Below are 13,894 nucleotides of genomic sequence, written 5' to 3'. Positions count from 1 at the left end.
CTTTATTACTGAAAGGCAAGGATGGCCTGAGCTGTCACAGGTGGCTTCGTGGACTGAGTCATTTGTCTGGGAGAGGTGGGCTAGCTGTAAAATGATGTATATCTAGAAACCATGTTGCTGGGTTCAAAATGTTAGCAAATCCTGCTGGCTTTTATACTTCTCACTTGCTTTGTTTTCTAACCATAAACAATTGCTACACATAGAGGATGAGAAGTGATGCCCCTAACTTAAACAGTCAATTCTGTATTCATTCATCTTCATAAAGCGACTTCAGAGAAAGAAAAGCAGATTGTGGTTAACCATCAAGAATAAAATCTGGATTTTTCACAACTAAGTAGTGAGTCTGGCTTTCTAAACATCATTAAGAGCTATGTCATCCAATGGTGTATGCATATATACACACATTTCTTTCATCTTTCCAATTATATGTTATAAAATGGTGGTAGAGCTTCGCTGGCTCCTACAATGAAGGGAAATATGCCTATAAATGATTCTAATAAATACGTCAGAATGGGGATCTTGGCAGTTACTTCTGTAGAAGCACTTATAATCTCCCTTTCTTTTTCTCTTCCACATTTTTTCCCCAGGAAGTAATTAGGAAGCTCATCCTGAATGGTTTGGTCAAAGCTAGATAAATGGGCAAAACAAGTCAAATTATGGATCGTGGACCCTAAGTCGCTCCTGTTCAATTGTTCAGTGAGCCTTGGGTTGGCACTGAATGTGTCAGGTATCTCAAGCAACATTTTGTGAATTTCAGAGTAGCAGTTTTATTTTTCACAATACGGTATGGTTCACACTTAGCCAAAAGGCAAAAGAAAGACAAGTTAGAAGTTATGAAAGTATTATGATTAACCTATGATACTTTGTGTTTGTTTTAAAAGGTAGATAGTGCTCTGTCTTTTCAATAGGCAATAGTGAAGATACTTTGGTGACTCTTTAACTGCATATTGAGTGCCTGGAGTTATGACTTTGGTAATAAAAAGACTTTCCTTTGCTCTTCAACATAATAAAGGGGACACATATACACAAAGACTAGTGTTATTAAACATTTTAAAATCGGATTTTCTTTTTCTTCATATAGCTATCATCACAGGCAGAAATGTACCTAAAAACATATTGTTTGCAGTTATCAACATTGTAACTTCTAGGCAGTGCAAAATCAAGAACTGATAAGAAGAAAATGGAATTTCCCTGAAATTCTACATTGATTCTTATTTCTTCTCTTTTGTGTGCATTCACTTAATTCTCAGAAAAACTTCCGGTAGAGGCCAAGCTGCCATGGTACAAACAAGCTCAAGAACTAGAAGAAGGAGCCGCTGTGTCAGAAGAACCCTCGTAAGTTTTCAAACCACAAGTTGTTTTGCTTTTGAAGCTGACTGATTTAGAGGAAGAGTGTGACTTTCATGGGTTTTGAACTAAGTGTACTCCTCTTACTAAGGGTAAAATGAGGTTTTGGGGCTGTCAATTTGGAAATTTATCAGTTTCAAAGTGTTTCTCAAAACTTATGATTGCTCTCTAAATACTTTCCAGTTTTGAACTAGGAAATGAAAGAGTCATGCCTATCCTCTTCTCCAAAATCTAACATCCTGTTTTCTCTTGCCAAGGGACCAGAGGTGAGAAGGTCCAGGCAGTATCTGATGATGTAGCATAGGTTTGATGGGAAAGTCTGGGCAGCTTTTTACACACCTTACCTCCCAGCTTTTTTGCAATATAGCCACTCACAAAAATGAAAGAGGAAGAAAAATATATCGGAGGGCAAAGGAAGTTTATTAGCTTTTCTTTCCCTTTCTTCCTGGGATTGGTATCAGATGGACTCCAGGTCTTTGCCCTGTTTGTTCATGGAGCCATACCTGCTCAGTCTGATCAAGGCCATGAAACTTATAAGACCGCTACTAGGCACAGTTTTTTCAGAAGAGGAAACAAGGAAGAGACAAACGTAGAGTGAGTGATTGACTGACCAATAACTACATATTGATTTTACTAGAATACACTGACAGGCCTATTTGCTGCATCATTTTTAAAAATATAGGAAAGCACTTTATTGAGAAATTTCATTTATGACCAAAGCAGTTTTTCTGATTGATGATTTTTCTAGGTTAATTTCTTTAATACAAGTACTAGGCTCTGTGCTATGCGTTGGTACATAAGGCACGTTATGTCACCCACCCTCCAGGAGCTCACAATATAGTATGCAGGAGATGAAATGGTTTCCAAATTCAATCTGTAGTTTTAATTTTACCAAATTAACATTGTAATCTACATATTCAGAAGCAATTTAGAATCTTCTCTGACTCATCCTGTTTGAATCTAAATCTGATACGGTTTGCCAGAACACAGTTGTGTCTCTGAATCACACCCTAAAAAAAAAAATCAAGAAATTGAAAAAAAAATCCAAAATACAGATTAGTACAATGACCATAGTTCACTTGTAAACAAATAGTATTTAGTGATTTGATTTCACAGAAACATGGTTTATATATAAGGAGACACATTTCTTACTTAAAAGGACAATTAGCAAAAAAAACATCGATTATTTCTGTAAAGTTGCTACAGCATGTATTTTCTACTTCGTTGAGAAAAGACTTTAAGAAGCAGCAGCTAACCATTGCAGAACTTGGAGGAAGGGCAGTGGTTAAAGATTACAATGCAAATTTTACGTAAATACATAAAGGCTGAAAACTTTTCGTTTCTCTGCTGTGCAGGACGTTACTCAGGTGGCCTTCTTGAAAAAAACCTAATCTGACTTGAGATAGAAAGGAAATTATTCATTTCCTTAACTCCTTCAGGCCACTGATAAGCCACCCAGTGCCTGTAAGGTGTGATGTGTTAAAGGAGGCAGGCATAAGGATAAGGGGTGTCCTGGATGCTATAGATGCCCTGCCTTTCTCTTTCTAGACTTTCTGCTCTCTGAATCAAGTCATCCCAGGGAGAGGAAGGTAGGACTAGGGAAGCCATGTCCCCCTCCCCCACCCCACCCGAGATTTACTTCAGTCACCAGGAGTTCTGCTTGGATGGCTCAGAACAAATCACGGGAGACAGGCGGTTCCTTTGGGTACCACTCTACCAACACTGTCATTTTAACCAACCATCCCACCATCAAACCTGGGTGCACACCAGGTGGAAGCCCTTAACGGTGTGTCCTTTCAGAGGTAGAATGGGGTGGTCCTCTGAGTGCCTTCTTGATCTTGCACTTAAAAAATCTTGAGTCATCTTATTAGATTTTCAGTGAGCAGCTTTACTGCATGGTTAGGAAAACATTTTTGTCCTGCAACACAATACCCCAGCCCTAGACGTATTGCCATAAATAACCTTGGTGTGAGCCATTTTAAAAAGGAAGGAGGAGGGAGGCAAGCAGGCAGAAGGCAGTGGTAATATCTGGATGCCAGATGTCATCAGCTTAGTGATGGGGCTGATTCAATAAGAGGCACAGGGAAATTCCTGTCATGCATCTGTGTGAGCAGAACCCACAAGGAATCAGATACAGAAAGAAAAGCCAATAAGAGTCACCATAGTGATCCTGTAGTCATTAAATGGCTTGTTTGCCTTGTTGAAAATAGTATTTAAATATATAATATTTAAGCATATGTTTACATTAGTACATATTTATACCCAGTAAGTTGTCTGAGAATGTGGATGGCTTAACTCAGTGGTTAAGAATGTGAATTCACTTTTTTTTAAAGTGGTTAGAAATGTTAATTGTGTGACACGTGTTCTTATATTTTCCCCCAAAAGATATTTAGGGAATCAAACGTGGGTAATGCATCCAGATAGTTTTGCTATTCATATCCTCAAAATGAGGTGCCTTAGTTACGTTCTCTTTGTGAATCTCAGGCCACAGAAAATAAAAAGAAATATTGTGTGTGTGTGTGTGTGTGTGTGTGTGTGTGTAAAGATATATCTCTTAAGAATGAAGTCATCTCACCTGAGATTGAGAAATGTAAACACTCTTTGCAGATCATTAAACCAACATAAAGGATGTTCAAGCAGAACATGGTTGGCATTAGAATTACAAGATAAAAAACACAAAAGCGTTTCATTTTGAGAATTGCCATGTGGCAAGGCTAAAGCCTCATCCCGGTCACACTGAATCAGGCTTTATCCCCATAAGGATAGTGACCTCTCTCACTTCTACCTCCTTCCTTTCTGGTCTCCCCATCTACTCAAATGGCTCTCATCCCTTATATCCTCTGCAGCAGCAGAATGCTTCATATATAAAGTCTCTGACTGATTGTGTATTTTAGATAATTTTAGAGAGTCGCTGGACCAGCTAATTGTTCGCACCTCATAATGAGAGAAGTGAAATTCACTCATAAATCACCTGCTCTGGGCCAGACTTTGTGCCAGGTGCAGGTATTGTAAAAATAAACCCAATCGTCCTTGCCCTCAAGAAACCTTGAGTGCATTCTTACCACAGGAATGGTAAGATTGTGACCAACGTGTTGAGTACTGGCCAGTCATCCACAGATTCAACAAATGAGCCAGCTATTTTTAAGAAATGCCATTTGACATTTGGGTGTGCACAGCATGGTAGTGTTACTGATTTCACAAGGAGTGTAGGAGAATTATTTATTGAATTCCCAAACTCTTTCCACTGCCATATGTTCCTAGGAGCTACAGTTTCAAGAGAGTCAAGCTAGTACATGTATTGATGCACAAATAGGAGAAATACATGAAAGAGGAGTGCAATACACATGGAAAGGGTTTAGGGGGATGTAAATGTGAACGGGTGTTTGGCGGATTATGATAGAACTTACGTGCATCTGACTTTGACAGCTCCTGAGGAAAGACGATTAGATCTTCTTACATAGCAAATGATCAGATATTTTGTTATCGGTAGGTGTACCTTGGTGACTGCTACCTTGATGTTGAAAACAGACCACTAAAACCACAGGTCATTTCCTAAAATTTGAAATTTTGCTTAGATACATCATGCTGCCAACTCTGTGAGTTGATGAGAGAGGGCGAGTCTGTGTGTGTGTGCTCCTACAGGAATACAGCCCTACTGGAATCACAGGGAAAACACTCTAATTATTGACCACAGCTACACGTAGAGCAGCAGCGTGCACAGTGGTCGAAAGTGTGGGCTCCAGTGACAGATCTCGTAGGTGTGACTCATGGATCTCCCAGTAGTAACTGGGGACCCTGAACAAGTCCCTTAACCCCATAGGCCTTCATTTCCTCGTGTGAGAAAGGAACATAATGGTGTCTGCATCATAAGACTATCGAGAGGATTAAGTTATATGCAGATTACGGAGTATACAGGAAACTCTGTTCGGGTGTTAACTGTGATTATGATTGGGCCATTCCGAGCATCATTCATATTCCTAGAGAATATTTAAGAGAATAAGAATGTAGAGCAATCACTCATTTACAGTTGGCGAAATTGAGACAGGTGTTATCTGTGCCTCATGCAGGCTGTATCATACGGCATGTGAGAGAACCACAAGTAAGGACAAATAACCCCAAATTCAGCTAGTGGTTCCCCAGCTAATACTCTCTCCCTGCATCTCTGCTCTCCTGCTGAGACTCTTTGAAGACCCTCTAGTAAGGATCACACTTTGAATTTTACCAAGAATTTATACAAAGGGACAAGGGCTAGGTACTTTCATTTGAGCAAAAAGAAATCTATAACATACTGCCAAAATTAATAAGGAAAATTTAGAGAAAGCTTGAGTGGAAAAGCATCCTCTCGCAACTCTGAGTTATATTCAGTTGATCCCCTAGCTTGCTGAGACACAAAAACCAGTAACAAATTCAAAAGAGCCGGCAGAGCCATTTTAATGTAATCATTAGAAAAGCCTTTATTGCAAAGAACCAAGTTCTAAAATTGTCAGCCCCACCTACTGTCTCCACTTAATGCTCATGCTACAGCTACTTTCCGAGCTAAATCTGAACTGTTGCTCAGCCGAGCCCTAGAGAGTGGCAGAGACAAATTAATGGGATCCTTGTGTGCCAAAATAAAGCATGGACCCTGTCACCACCAATATATGTTAAGTCCATTAAGGTCATTTTTAATGAACTGAACTTTTCCTTGGAAAGCTTTGCCAAACTTGTTGAATTAAGAGAAAGAAACCTTGACAAAATTGCAAGATAAACCAATTCCAGTCCATGTGAAGAAGAAATGGTTCATGACAAGTATTCCGAGTTTACAATATTTTAGATTTTTATCAAAGTCAGGGGAAATAATACGACTTAAAATCTACATTCTGTTGTTAAGCTGAGAACTCCAAATGCACTAATAGCATTATAAGCTATAATGGCATTTTAGTTCCCAGGACATGGCTTTTTAAATAATCAGACTAACCTTCAGGAAAACCAAACTTTTAAATCATTTTCTATTCATATGGATCAGAAAAGCAATGGAGAGAAAGGTGGCCTGAAACGAGTGTTACAGTGTTGCGGAAGATCGGCCACCGTCCCTGGCGACCCAAATAGAAACTCAGAGACAGGGTCTTGGAGCTTAGAAGAAAAGAGACAGCTTTATTACTTTGCCAGGCAAAGGGGACTTCACAGCAGGCTAGTGCCTTCAAAACTGTGAACCCACCTTGGGAATGGGGCAGGGTGATTAAATAGCCATAGTTTAAACAATAAAGCATCGATAACAATCAACAGAATTATTTTCTTCTCAGAAGACTCAGAGTGGTCATGGTGTCTCCAGGTGACCAACTTTGTAAAGGCTAGTGGTTGTCACTTTCAATCTCTATCTTATAAGCGCCCAAGGTGTGGTCTTGGTAATTCAGGCTATTTTGTAAGGTTACAATCTTGTGACCTTCTCCCTGGAGAATGACTCAGAGACCAAGCATGATTATTACCGTTGATTACTGGAATTAAGTAGAAACAGTAGAATTAATAGCTTTATTTTAGCAACGGGCCTGGAGCTGTGAGTAGCAACCAGTCGGTCAGGTTAGTTGACCGTTTTAAGGGCAAACATAAGAATAAGCAATCTGTTAGCCTAAGTGTGGCCGTTTTATTACTTCTCCTTCAATAGTCTCATTTTTCATTTGTGAAGAGAATAATTTGGGTCCATCTGTATCTGCTACGTACAGTTAGTGGTCTCTTTTTCCCAAGGCTCTGTGTGTATGGAGTTTTAAAGAGTAGACCGAAAAATAGGAGTTCTCCTTGGGCTCCTGTAATCTAGGAACAATTCCAGAATGCTCTGGAGCCTTCACTGTTGGGTAGCTGGTTGTATAATAAAGCACTGTTAGACCAGAGTCATGCATAAATTACTGAAGGCAGCCTGTGGCTCAGAGCTGACCTCAAATCCTTTTATTCTACAAAACAGCATTTTTACTGAGATTTAACTGAAGTATGAGAGAGACAGAATTGAAACACCTCAAGCTACAGGATAACCCAGCACCCCACCAGGATGAACAGAGGCCAGCACAGACTGCTCAAGGGCAGCTATAAGAAATAAAAATAAATAAGCCCACTACAGCTACGAAATTTGGGCACAATAACTTTTAAAAAGATCATGAGAAACTTCTAAAACAGGAAGAGCTTTTTGGATTTTCCATGCTAATGCCTGGAACTGAAAAGTAGGATTTAATTTCTTTGAGTTTTTAAGCTGTTGTTTCTTTCTTTTTTTTTTTTTTAATTGAGTTACAGTCAGTTTACAATGTTGTGTCAATTTCTGGTGTACAGCATAATTTTTCAGTCATGCATGAATATACATATATTCATTTTCTTTTTCTTTTTCACCCTGGGCTTCTACAAGATCTTAAATATATTTCCCTGTGCTATACAGTATAAACTTGTTTATCTATTCAACATATACCTGTCAGTATCTACAAATCTTGAACTCCCAGTCTGTCTCTTCCCACCCTGCACCCCTCTGGCAACCACAAGTTTGTATTCTATGTATGTGAGTCTTTTTCTGTTTTTTATTTAAGTTCATTTGTCTTTTTTTTTTAAGATTCCACATATGAGTGATCTCATATGGTATTTTTCTTTCTCCTTCTGGCTTACTTCACTTAGAATGACATTCTCCAGGGACATCCGTGTTGCTGCAAATGGCGTTACATTGTTGTTTTTATGGCTGAATAGTATTCCATTTTATAAATATACCACAACTTCTTTATCCAGTCATCTGTCAGTGGACCTTTAGGTCATTTCCATGTCTTGGCTATTGTAAATAGTGCTGCTATGAACATTAGAGTGCAGGTGTTTTTTTGTTAAGCTGTTGTTTCTTTATCTAGCTTGGTTTTCATCTTGGGCTCAAGAAGAAGCCCAATATCAAATCCCTCATGACATTGACTCTTACCCTCCTATTTATCCACTCACTTATTCATTTGGGGGAAAAAAAAAGTATTTATTGAGCAGCTATTATGTGAATTCTGCCTTCTCAGAGGTTTGGCCTAGTAAAGGAGATAGTTATTCCAGAAAGATTCACACTTGATTGTTGAAGACTGATTACTATTATAAGAAAATGGAGAGGAGAGTCTAACTTGAGGAAAGGAGAAGAATCTAGAAAAGGAGCCTGTGTAGGAAATGACCAGAAAAGAAAAACAAAAACCAGGAGCACTAGGTGTCATGTAAGTCAGGAGAAGAAAGTACTTAGAGAAAAAAGGCATGACCAGGTGTGCTGGATGCTATTGGAAACAAGATAATTTTGAGGACTGGATTTATTGGGAATCCCAAGCAGTGTGGGGCCAATACCCTTTAAACACTGATTATTCACTGTCTTTCTGCTGCTGGGTTTTCTCTTATTGTTAAAGAACAACCTCCTGATGGTCAGTAAGGTCCCTCCTTTAGTAGGACTCCTCCTAATACCTTGTCTGGAACCACAGTGCAGGAAGGTGGATGAGACCTACAAGATGAGCTGAACAGAGTGCTCGAATGTATGAGGTCCTGGACTTTGAAAGAGCCCAGTCATCTCTGACTCATCGGAACTTTAAGAGAACTCTGATCTCCCACAGCATTTCCTTCTAGTACAAAGTCTCTTTGAAAGGAAAATGTGCTCTTTAATGCAGTCAGCCTTTCTTCCCCCACTTCCAGCACTGAGCATTTCTGCAAGAAAGCCATTGAGGCATTCTTGCAGAGGCCAGCTGCCTCTCAATCCAAAAGGGCATCATTATCATGAGAAAAGGAAGTTAGCTGCATGGAAAATACCTCTAAAGATAACACTCCCACTGTAGAGTGTTACAGTATTGGGTCCTTTCTTCACATCACTGGTTAGCAGCACTAGACAGGACAATCACTGGGTTGTTTTTTTATTTTTGTTTTGTTTTGTTTTTTCCAGATAGTTGTATTGGTGACCGCACCAAAATTGTCATTTGTTTTGTCATGTTAATTTCTAGAACTGTTCTATTCTTGGTGATACTACCGGGTGCCTTCCAGTGCTGAAGACTCTCATAACTCAGGCATGACACTTAAGAATTTGAGGAACCTATGGGAAAAAGTGGTGCTATTAGATGCTTTGTAGAGTGGTGTCCTGGACACCTTTGTAAAATTTTGCTTGGAGACTTCAACATGTATTACATAACCAGCATAAATTATTTGAATTATTTGCAGTTCCAGAGAGCTGTAAGCTAACAACAGCAGTTGAGAAATATTTTCACAATTCCACATGCAGATCAAGTATCCTTGACTAAAGGTCTTTCACAATAAGTTAGATTCTCATTTGTTTGGAATGACTTAGGTGTGGTTCTCAGTGAATGCGGAGGCATATTTTGGATAAGCGTTCTCTCAAAACTATAACGCTCTAGCTCTATTTTTAAATAATCATTCTAAGTTTGTCTTAGTATGATGGATTTTACAAGCAATTCCAAAATTCCTAAAGTGATGCAATTACAGTCCCTTAGTAGCATTCCAAAGGTTTTTGTTTGTTTACTAGTTTGGAGGGGTTTTTTTCCCCCAAAGTCTTTCATTTTAATTTCATTGAGAGACATTGAATAACTAAATAAGGAAGTAGGTGAAAGTACGTGTTTCCCTTTCCCTTTCTGAGTTTCTTTCCCCCAGAAACATTTTTTTTTCCTCACAGATCCAAATGCTTCTTTAGTCCAGATGCCCAAATGCTCAGCTAGGTTTAGGTAACTGCACCTTTTCCTAAAGATATTACTGTCTCAAGGATTGTCCACAGTCAGGAGGAGAACGAGCTTTTCAAAACTAACAAAAAAGAATAGAGAAAGACTATTAAAAATAAGATGAGGTAATACGAAATACCGTTTTTACCAATAGCATATGATGATTTTTTTCAGCACCCCCGCACAATGACATATTTATGTAAAAGACTTCCTGGTTAATTTGTTATGGAATTACTTATACAGCATTTTATTTTTCCAATATACTCTTCTCCAGATCCCTCTGTGGCCACTAGTTAAAAGAGAAAATTTTAGAAAGGGAATAACCATGATTCTCATGCAAATATAAAATAAACATCTGTCATATGTTGTATTTACTTCATTAATTCATGAGGAGACCAGGAAGACATTACAAACAATTCAAAGGAAATGTAAAAGAACCAAACATATTTAGGCAAATAAGAATGCTGAAATGAATTTACAGATAGATGTAAAATGAGTCTTTCCACAGGGCAACCAATTGCATTTTTCTAGACACAGTTCATCTACATTTCTATGGGCAAGAATCATTTTCATTATCAATTTTCTGCAATTTATAGAGTGGTGAAATAACTCACGGTCAATGAAAGACTGAAGTAACTAGGAAGGACACACGTAACAGAAAACTCAGTCATCTTTTGGGTCCATTTTAAAGTTTTCATAATTTTTTCCTACACTATTCAGTTCATTCCCTCCTCTCCCCTTCACCCTAAAATCACCAAAAGAAAGAGGAAAAATAAATCCACAGCCCCTATCAATTTATAATTCAAATGTTGTATGATTGAAAACTAAACGAAAATCGAGTATTTCTAATGAAATTTCCTGCAGCTTTCAATTTGCATTTTGAAACTGGAGAGTGAAGGGAGGCTAGTAACAGCATCAAAATAACACAATTATAGAGCTACTCTTATTTTAAATAATCCCGGTGATCTTTTTGAAGAAATGGGTATGAGAGGATGAGAAAGAAAAAGAAGAGGAGAAAAGGAAAAGTTACGTATCAGACCACGTGTGCAAAAACTGGAGTTAACTCTGGCTAATATCTGCACTGACATGAGACTAACCAAGAGTGAATTGTTTCTGTTTAGCATCAATATTAAGAAAGTGATCGTTTTTATGACTTCAGTCCTTGCTTCTGACTCCATAATAGCCACTAATAAACTAACCCACTTTGATTATTTTACAAGTGAATTTGATTATCTCTGTTTTCTATTTCATATAATAGGGACTGTGGTAATCTTTCTAATTAAAGGATAAGCATTTTATTAGTGAGATGACCAATTAAGCTTGTAAACAGAAGTCCAGGCGGAATCCTAAATTATTTCTTTGCCAGGGTTTTGTTTGTTGGTTTTACCCTAGAGATGGGAAAACTAAATGCAGAAATCATATCATTTCTGAAGCTCAAGTCCATTTTTTAAAGAACTCACTTATCCAAGCCATTCTTCATTCATGTGGTCATGGTGCTGCTAACAAAAAGAATTTTTAAATTACCCAAATTAAACTTCAATAATACACTGTACATTTGTACATGAAAACGATTAACAGACTGATTTTAAAAACCATGCTGACTCCATTTTATCCCCACTTGAAAGGTTCTAACTCAGCAAAAACTATTCAAGATGAGTCTTCTAAGCGTTGCAGTTAAAGCTCCTTCCTCACTTGACTGCCCTCTCCCTGACCTTCCTTCCTCCCACTTGGGGCCAGAAAGCTCAAGATAGTAAATACAGAGTTGAGAGATCTAGGGATGTGGCGGAAAGTTTCATATGAAAAACAGTTATTATTCACTTGGCCATTTGCACTATTAGATATTTTTCTTTTGAAATATAATCTCCTGCCTTCCATGAGAGAGAATATTATATCATCCAGTGTATGCACTAGAGAAATTAAAATGACTGCCAAAGGACAGCACCACTTAAAGACCAAATTGTTCTTAATTGGTGTGAACTTGATGAAGACCTCAGGATAGTGGGTTGGGAGATAAGCCAGTAAGGCTATTTGACGCTTGATAAGATTCTCACTTGGGAGACATAAAGCAGATTAACCCTAAGTATCCAGATAGTCAAAAATACACACACATTGCTTTTCTTTTCTTTTCTTTTCTTTTCTTTTAGATGCTGCTTTAAAATAACAAGTCTCAGTCTTTGCGCCGAGTTCACAGGGCCCTGGTAGCACACCCTTTCTGCTTTGTATGCTTTTGGTGTGTCTTCCTAGCCCTGGACAGGGAGCAAATGCAGAGTGGCTCCCCTGATAGGCATGGGGAGCGGAGGGCTCCATTTGTGTGTACTTCACATATTGGAGTTCATCTGGGACTCACTTTTAATCTGGAAAATAAAACAAATCTGTATAGCTACTTGTCACACGTGGAAGCTTATATTTTGGGGGAAAGGTGGAAACAAGAGATTTCAAAGAAGTTTGAAGACTATCCATGAATTTCAGTGTGCTCGGGATCCCCAGTAAGCGTTCTGTAGCATGAGTTGGGAAACTATAGCCCACAGACTGTATTCAGACACTTCCATAACCCATCCCATCTTCTTACTCCAGTTTTTGTAAATAAAGTTTTGCTGAAACACGGCCATACCTGTTTTGTTAACATACTGCCTAGGGCCACTTTCACAGAATTGAGTGTGGCAACAACAGAGTTGCACAAAGTCTCAAATATTCCCTATCTGGCCCTTTACTAGAAAAGCCATCTGATCCTTGGTTTCTTGTCATGGTCACTGAGGAGGGCTGTTACTGTGGACAGAGCAGTGATGCATGCTGTGTGGGAGAAGCCAATAGAGTGCTGTTCTTTCAGAGATCTTGTCATCTTTTTTTTTATTTGGAAACACAGTTCAGCACCACATTATTATAGGGACATTATTCATCACACTCTTGTCAGAGTTGGAAAGCTTATCATTTGCTTTTGGGTTTCTCTCGTCTACAAAATAGTTCGCATGCATTTTCCTTTCTGTCTGCGCCTGTAAAATTCAGTGCTGGTGTATTTGTCACGATTCTTGTTCTAGGACCCAGGCAGATATATGTGAATGTGTAATAAGAGGGTTAAAATTATTTTGATTGCTGATTTTGGTTTTCTATTTCTAAAAAACTGCTGCAAGAAGCATTACTTAGAGAGAGAAAGACTTTTTCATCTTTTAGGATGCTTTCCACCCTTCCCCACCCAAGTTCTCTTGGTGCCAGAAGATGGAGTTAAGAATTCAGAAATGAAAGAGGGAGTTGATATTGTATGAGAATTTCTTGGGAATAATTTCTGAGTGGCCCTTCCTCCCTCATCCACCTCCCTGACAAGGTTGTATGTGACCTTCATTCTCTCCCAGGAGATGGATGACTCTTCAGAACATCAGGCATCAGGCCTTTCTCGAAAGGGTTCCTTCCATGCCTCAGGCATATAGGTTTGGCTCTCCTGGCCAGTCCCCCTGCCCCACACACGGCCCAGACCCAGGCCACATCTTTGTTGTGCCTCTTTCCATTTGAAAAGTTGGATTGGTCTCCTGTTAGAATTTCAGTTTCCCTCAACTAGATAGGAACCGTTTGCACTTGCTGGGACTTAATTCTATAACCGCCTTATCAGTTCTTTCCTTTTCTGCCAAAGCCAAGGTTAAAGAGCCAGGTTTGCATGCCTCCGCAGCATGACTCCCTGTGAGAAAGCAGAAGGATCGTGGAAAAATTAAAAATTTTATTCCAAAGTCCTTTCTCCAGATTCTTATGTGTACTTTTAAAAAATGTTAGCAGTTCCCTAGGCCCCTCTCAAGGTCATTACTGTTTTGACCATTATTGATCAGTGGGAGGAAAAAAGACTTTTTTTTACTCCAGAATTTGGATATTGTCCTACATTCTGGAGA

The 13,894-nt window shown here is 38.8% G+C and overlaps 1 protein-coding gene across 4 annotated transcripts in view; it reads left to right on the top strand.

Moving 5' to 3' along the window:
- ADAMTSL1 (ADAMTS like 1) overlaps positions 1-13,894 on the top strand; it is an 827,290-nt gene that overhangs the window by 625,702 nt on the left and 187,694 nt on the right. For 3 of the 4 annotated variants that reach the window (XM_072959360.1, XM_072959358.1, XM_072959359.1), the window contains one exon: positions 1,251-1,335. In XM_072959360.1, coding sequence (XP_072815461.1) covers positions 1,251-1,335 — 85 coding nt within the window. Of the gene's footprint in view, positions 1-1,250; positions 1,340-13,894 lie in introns of those variants that run through there. The other variant, XM_072959361.1, reaches the window with a different exon arrangement.

The sequence above is a fragment of the Vicugna pacos genome, chromosome 4 (assembly GCF_048564905.1).
Source record: "Vicugna pacos chromosome 4, VicPac4, whole genome shotgun sequence".
Taxonomy (NCBI): domain Eukaryota; kingdom Metazoa; phylum Chordata; class Mammalia; order Artiodactyla; family Camelidae; genus Vicugna; species Vicugna pacos.
Note: the sequence above shows the minus strand (reverse complement) of the source record. Positions and strands in the feature narration are given on the sequence as shown.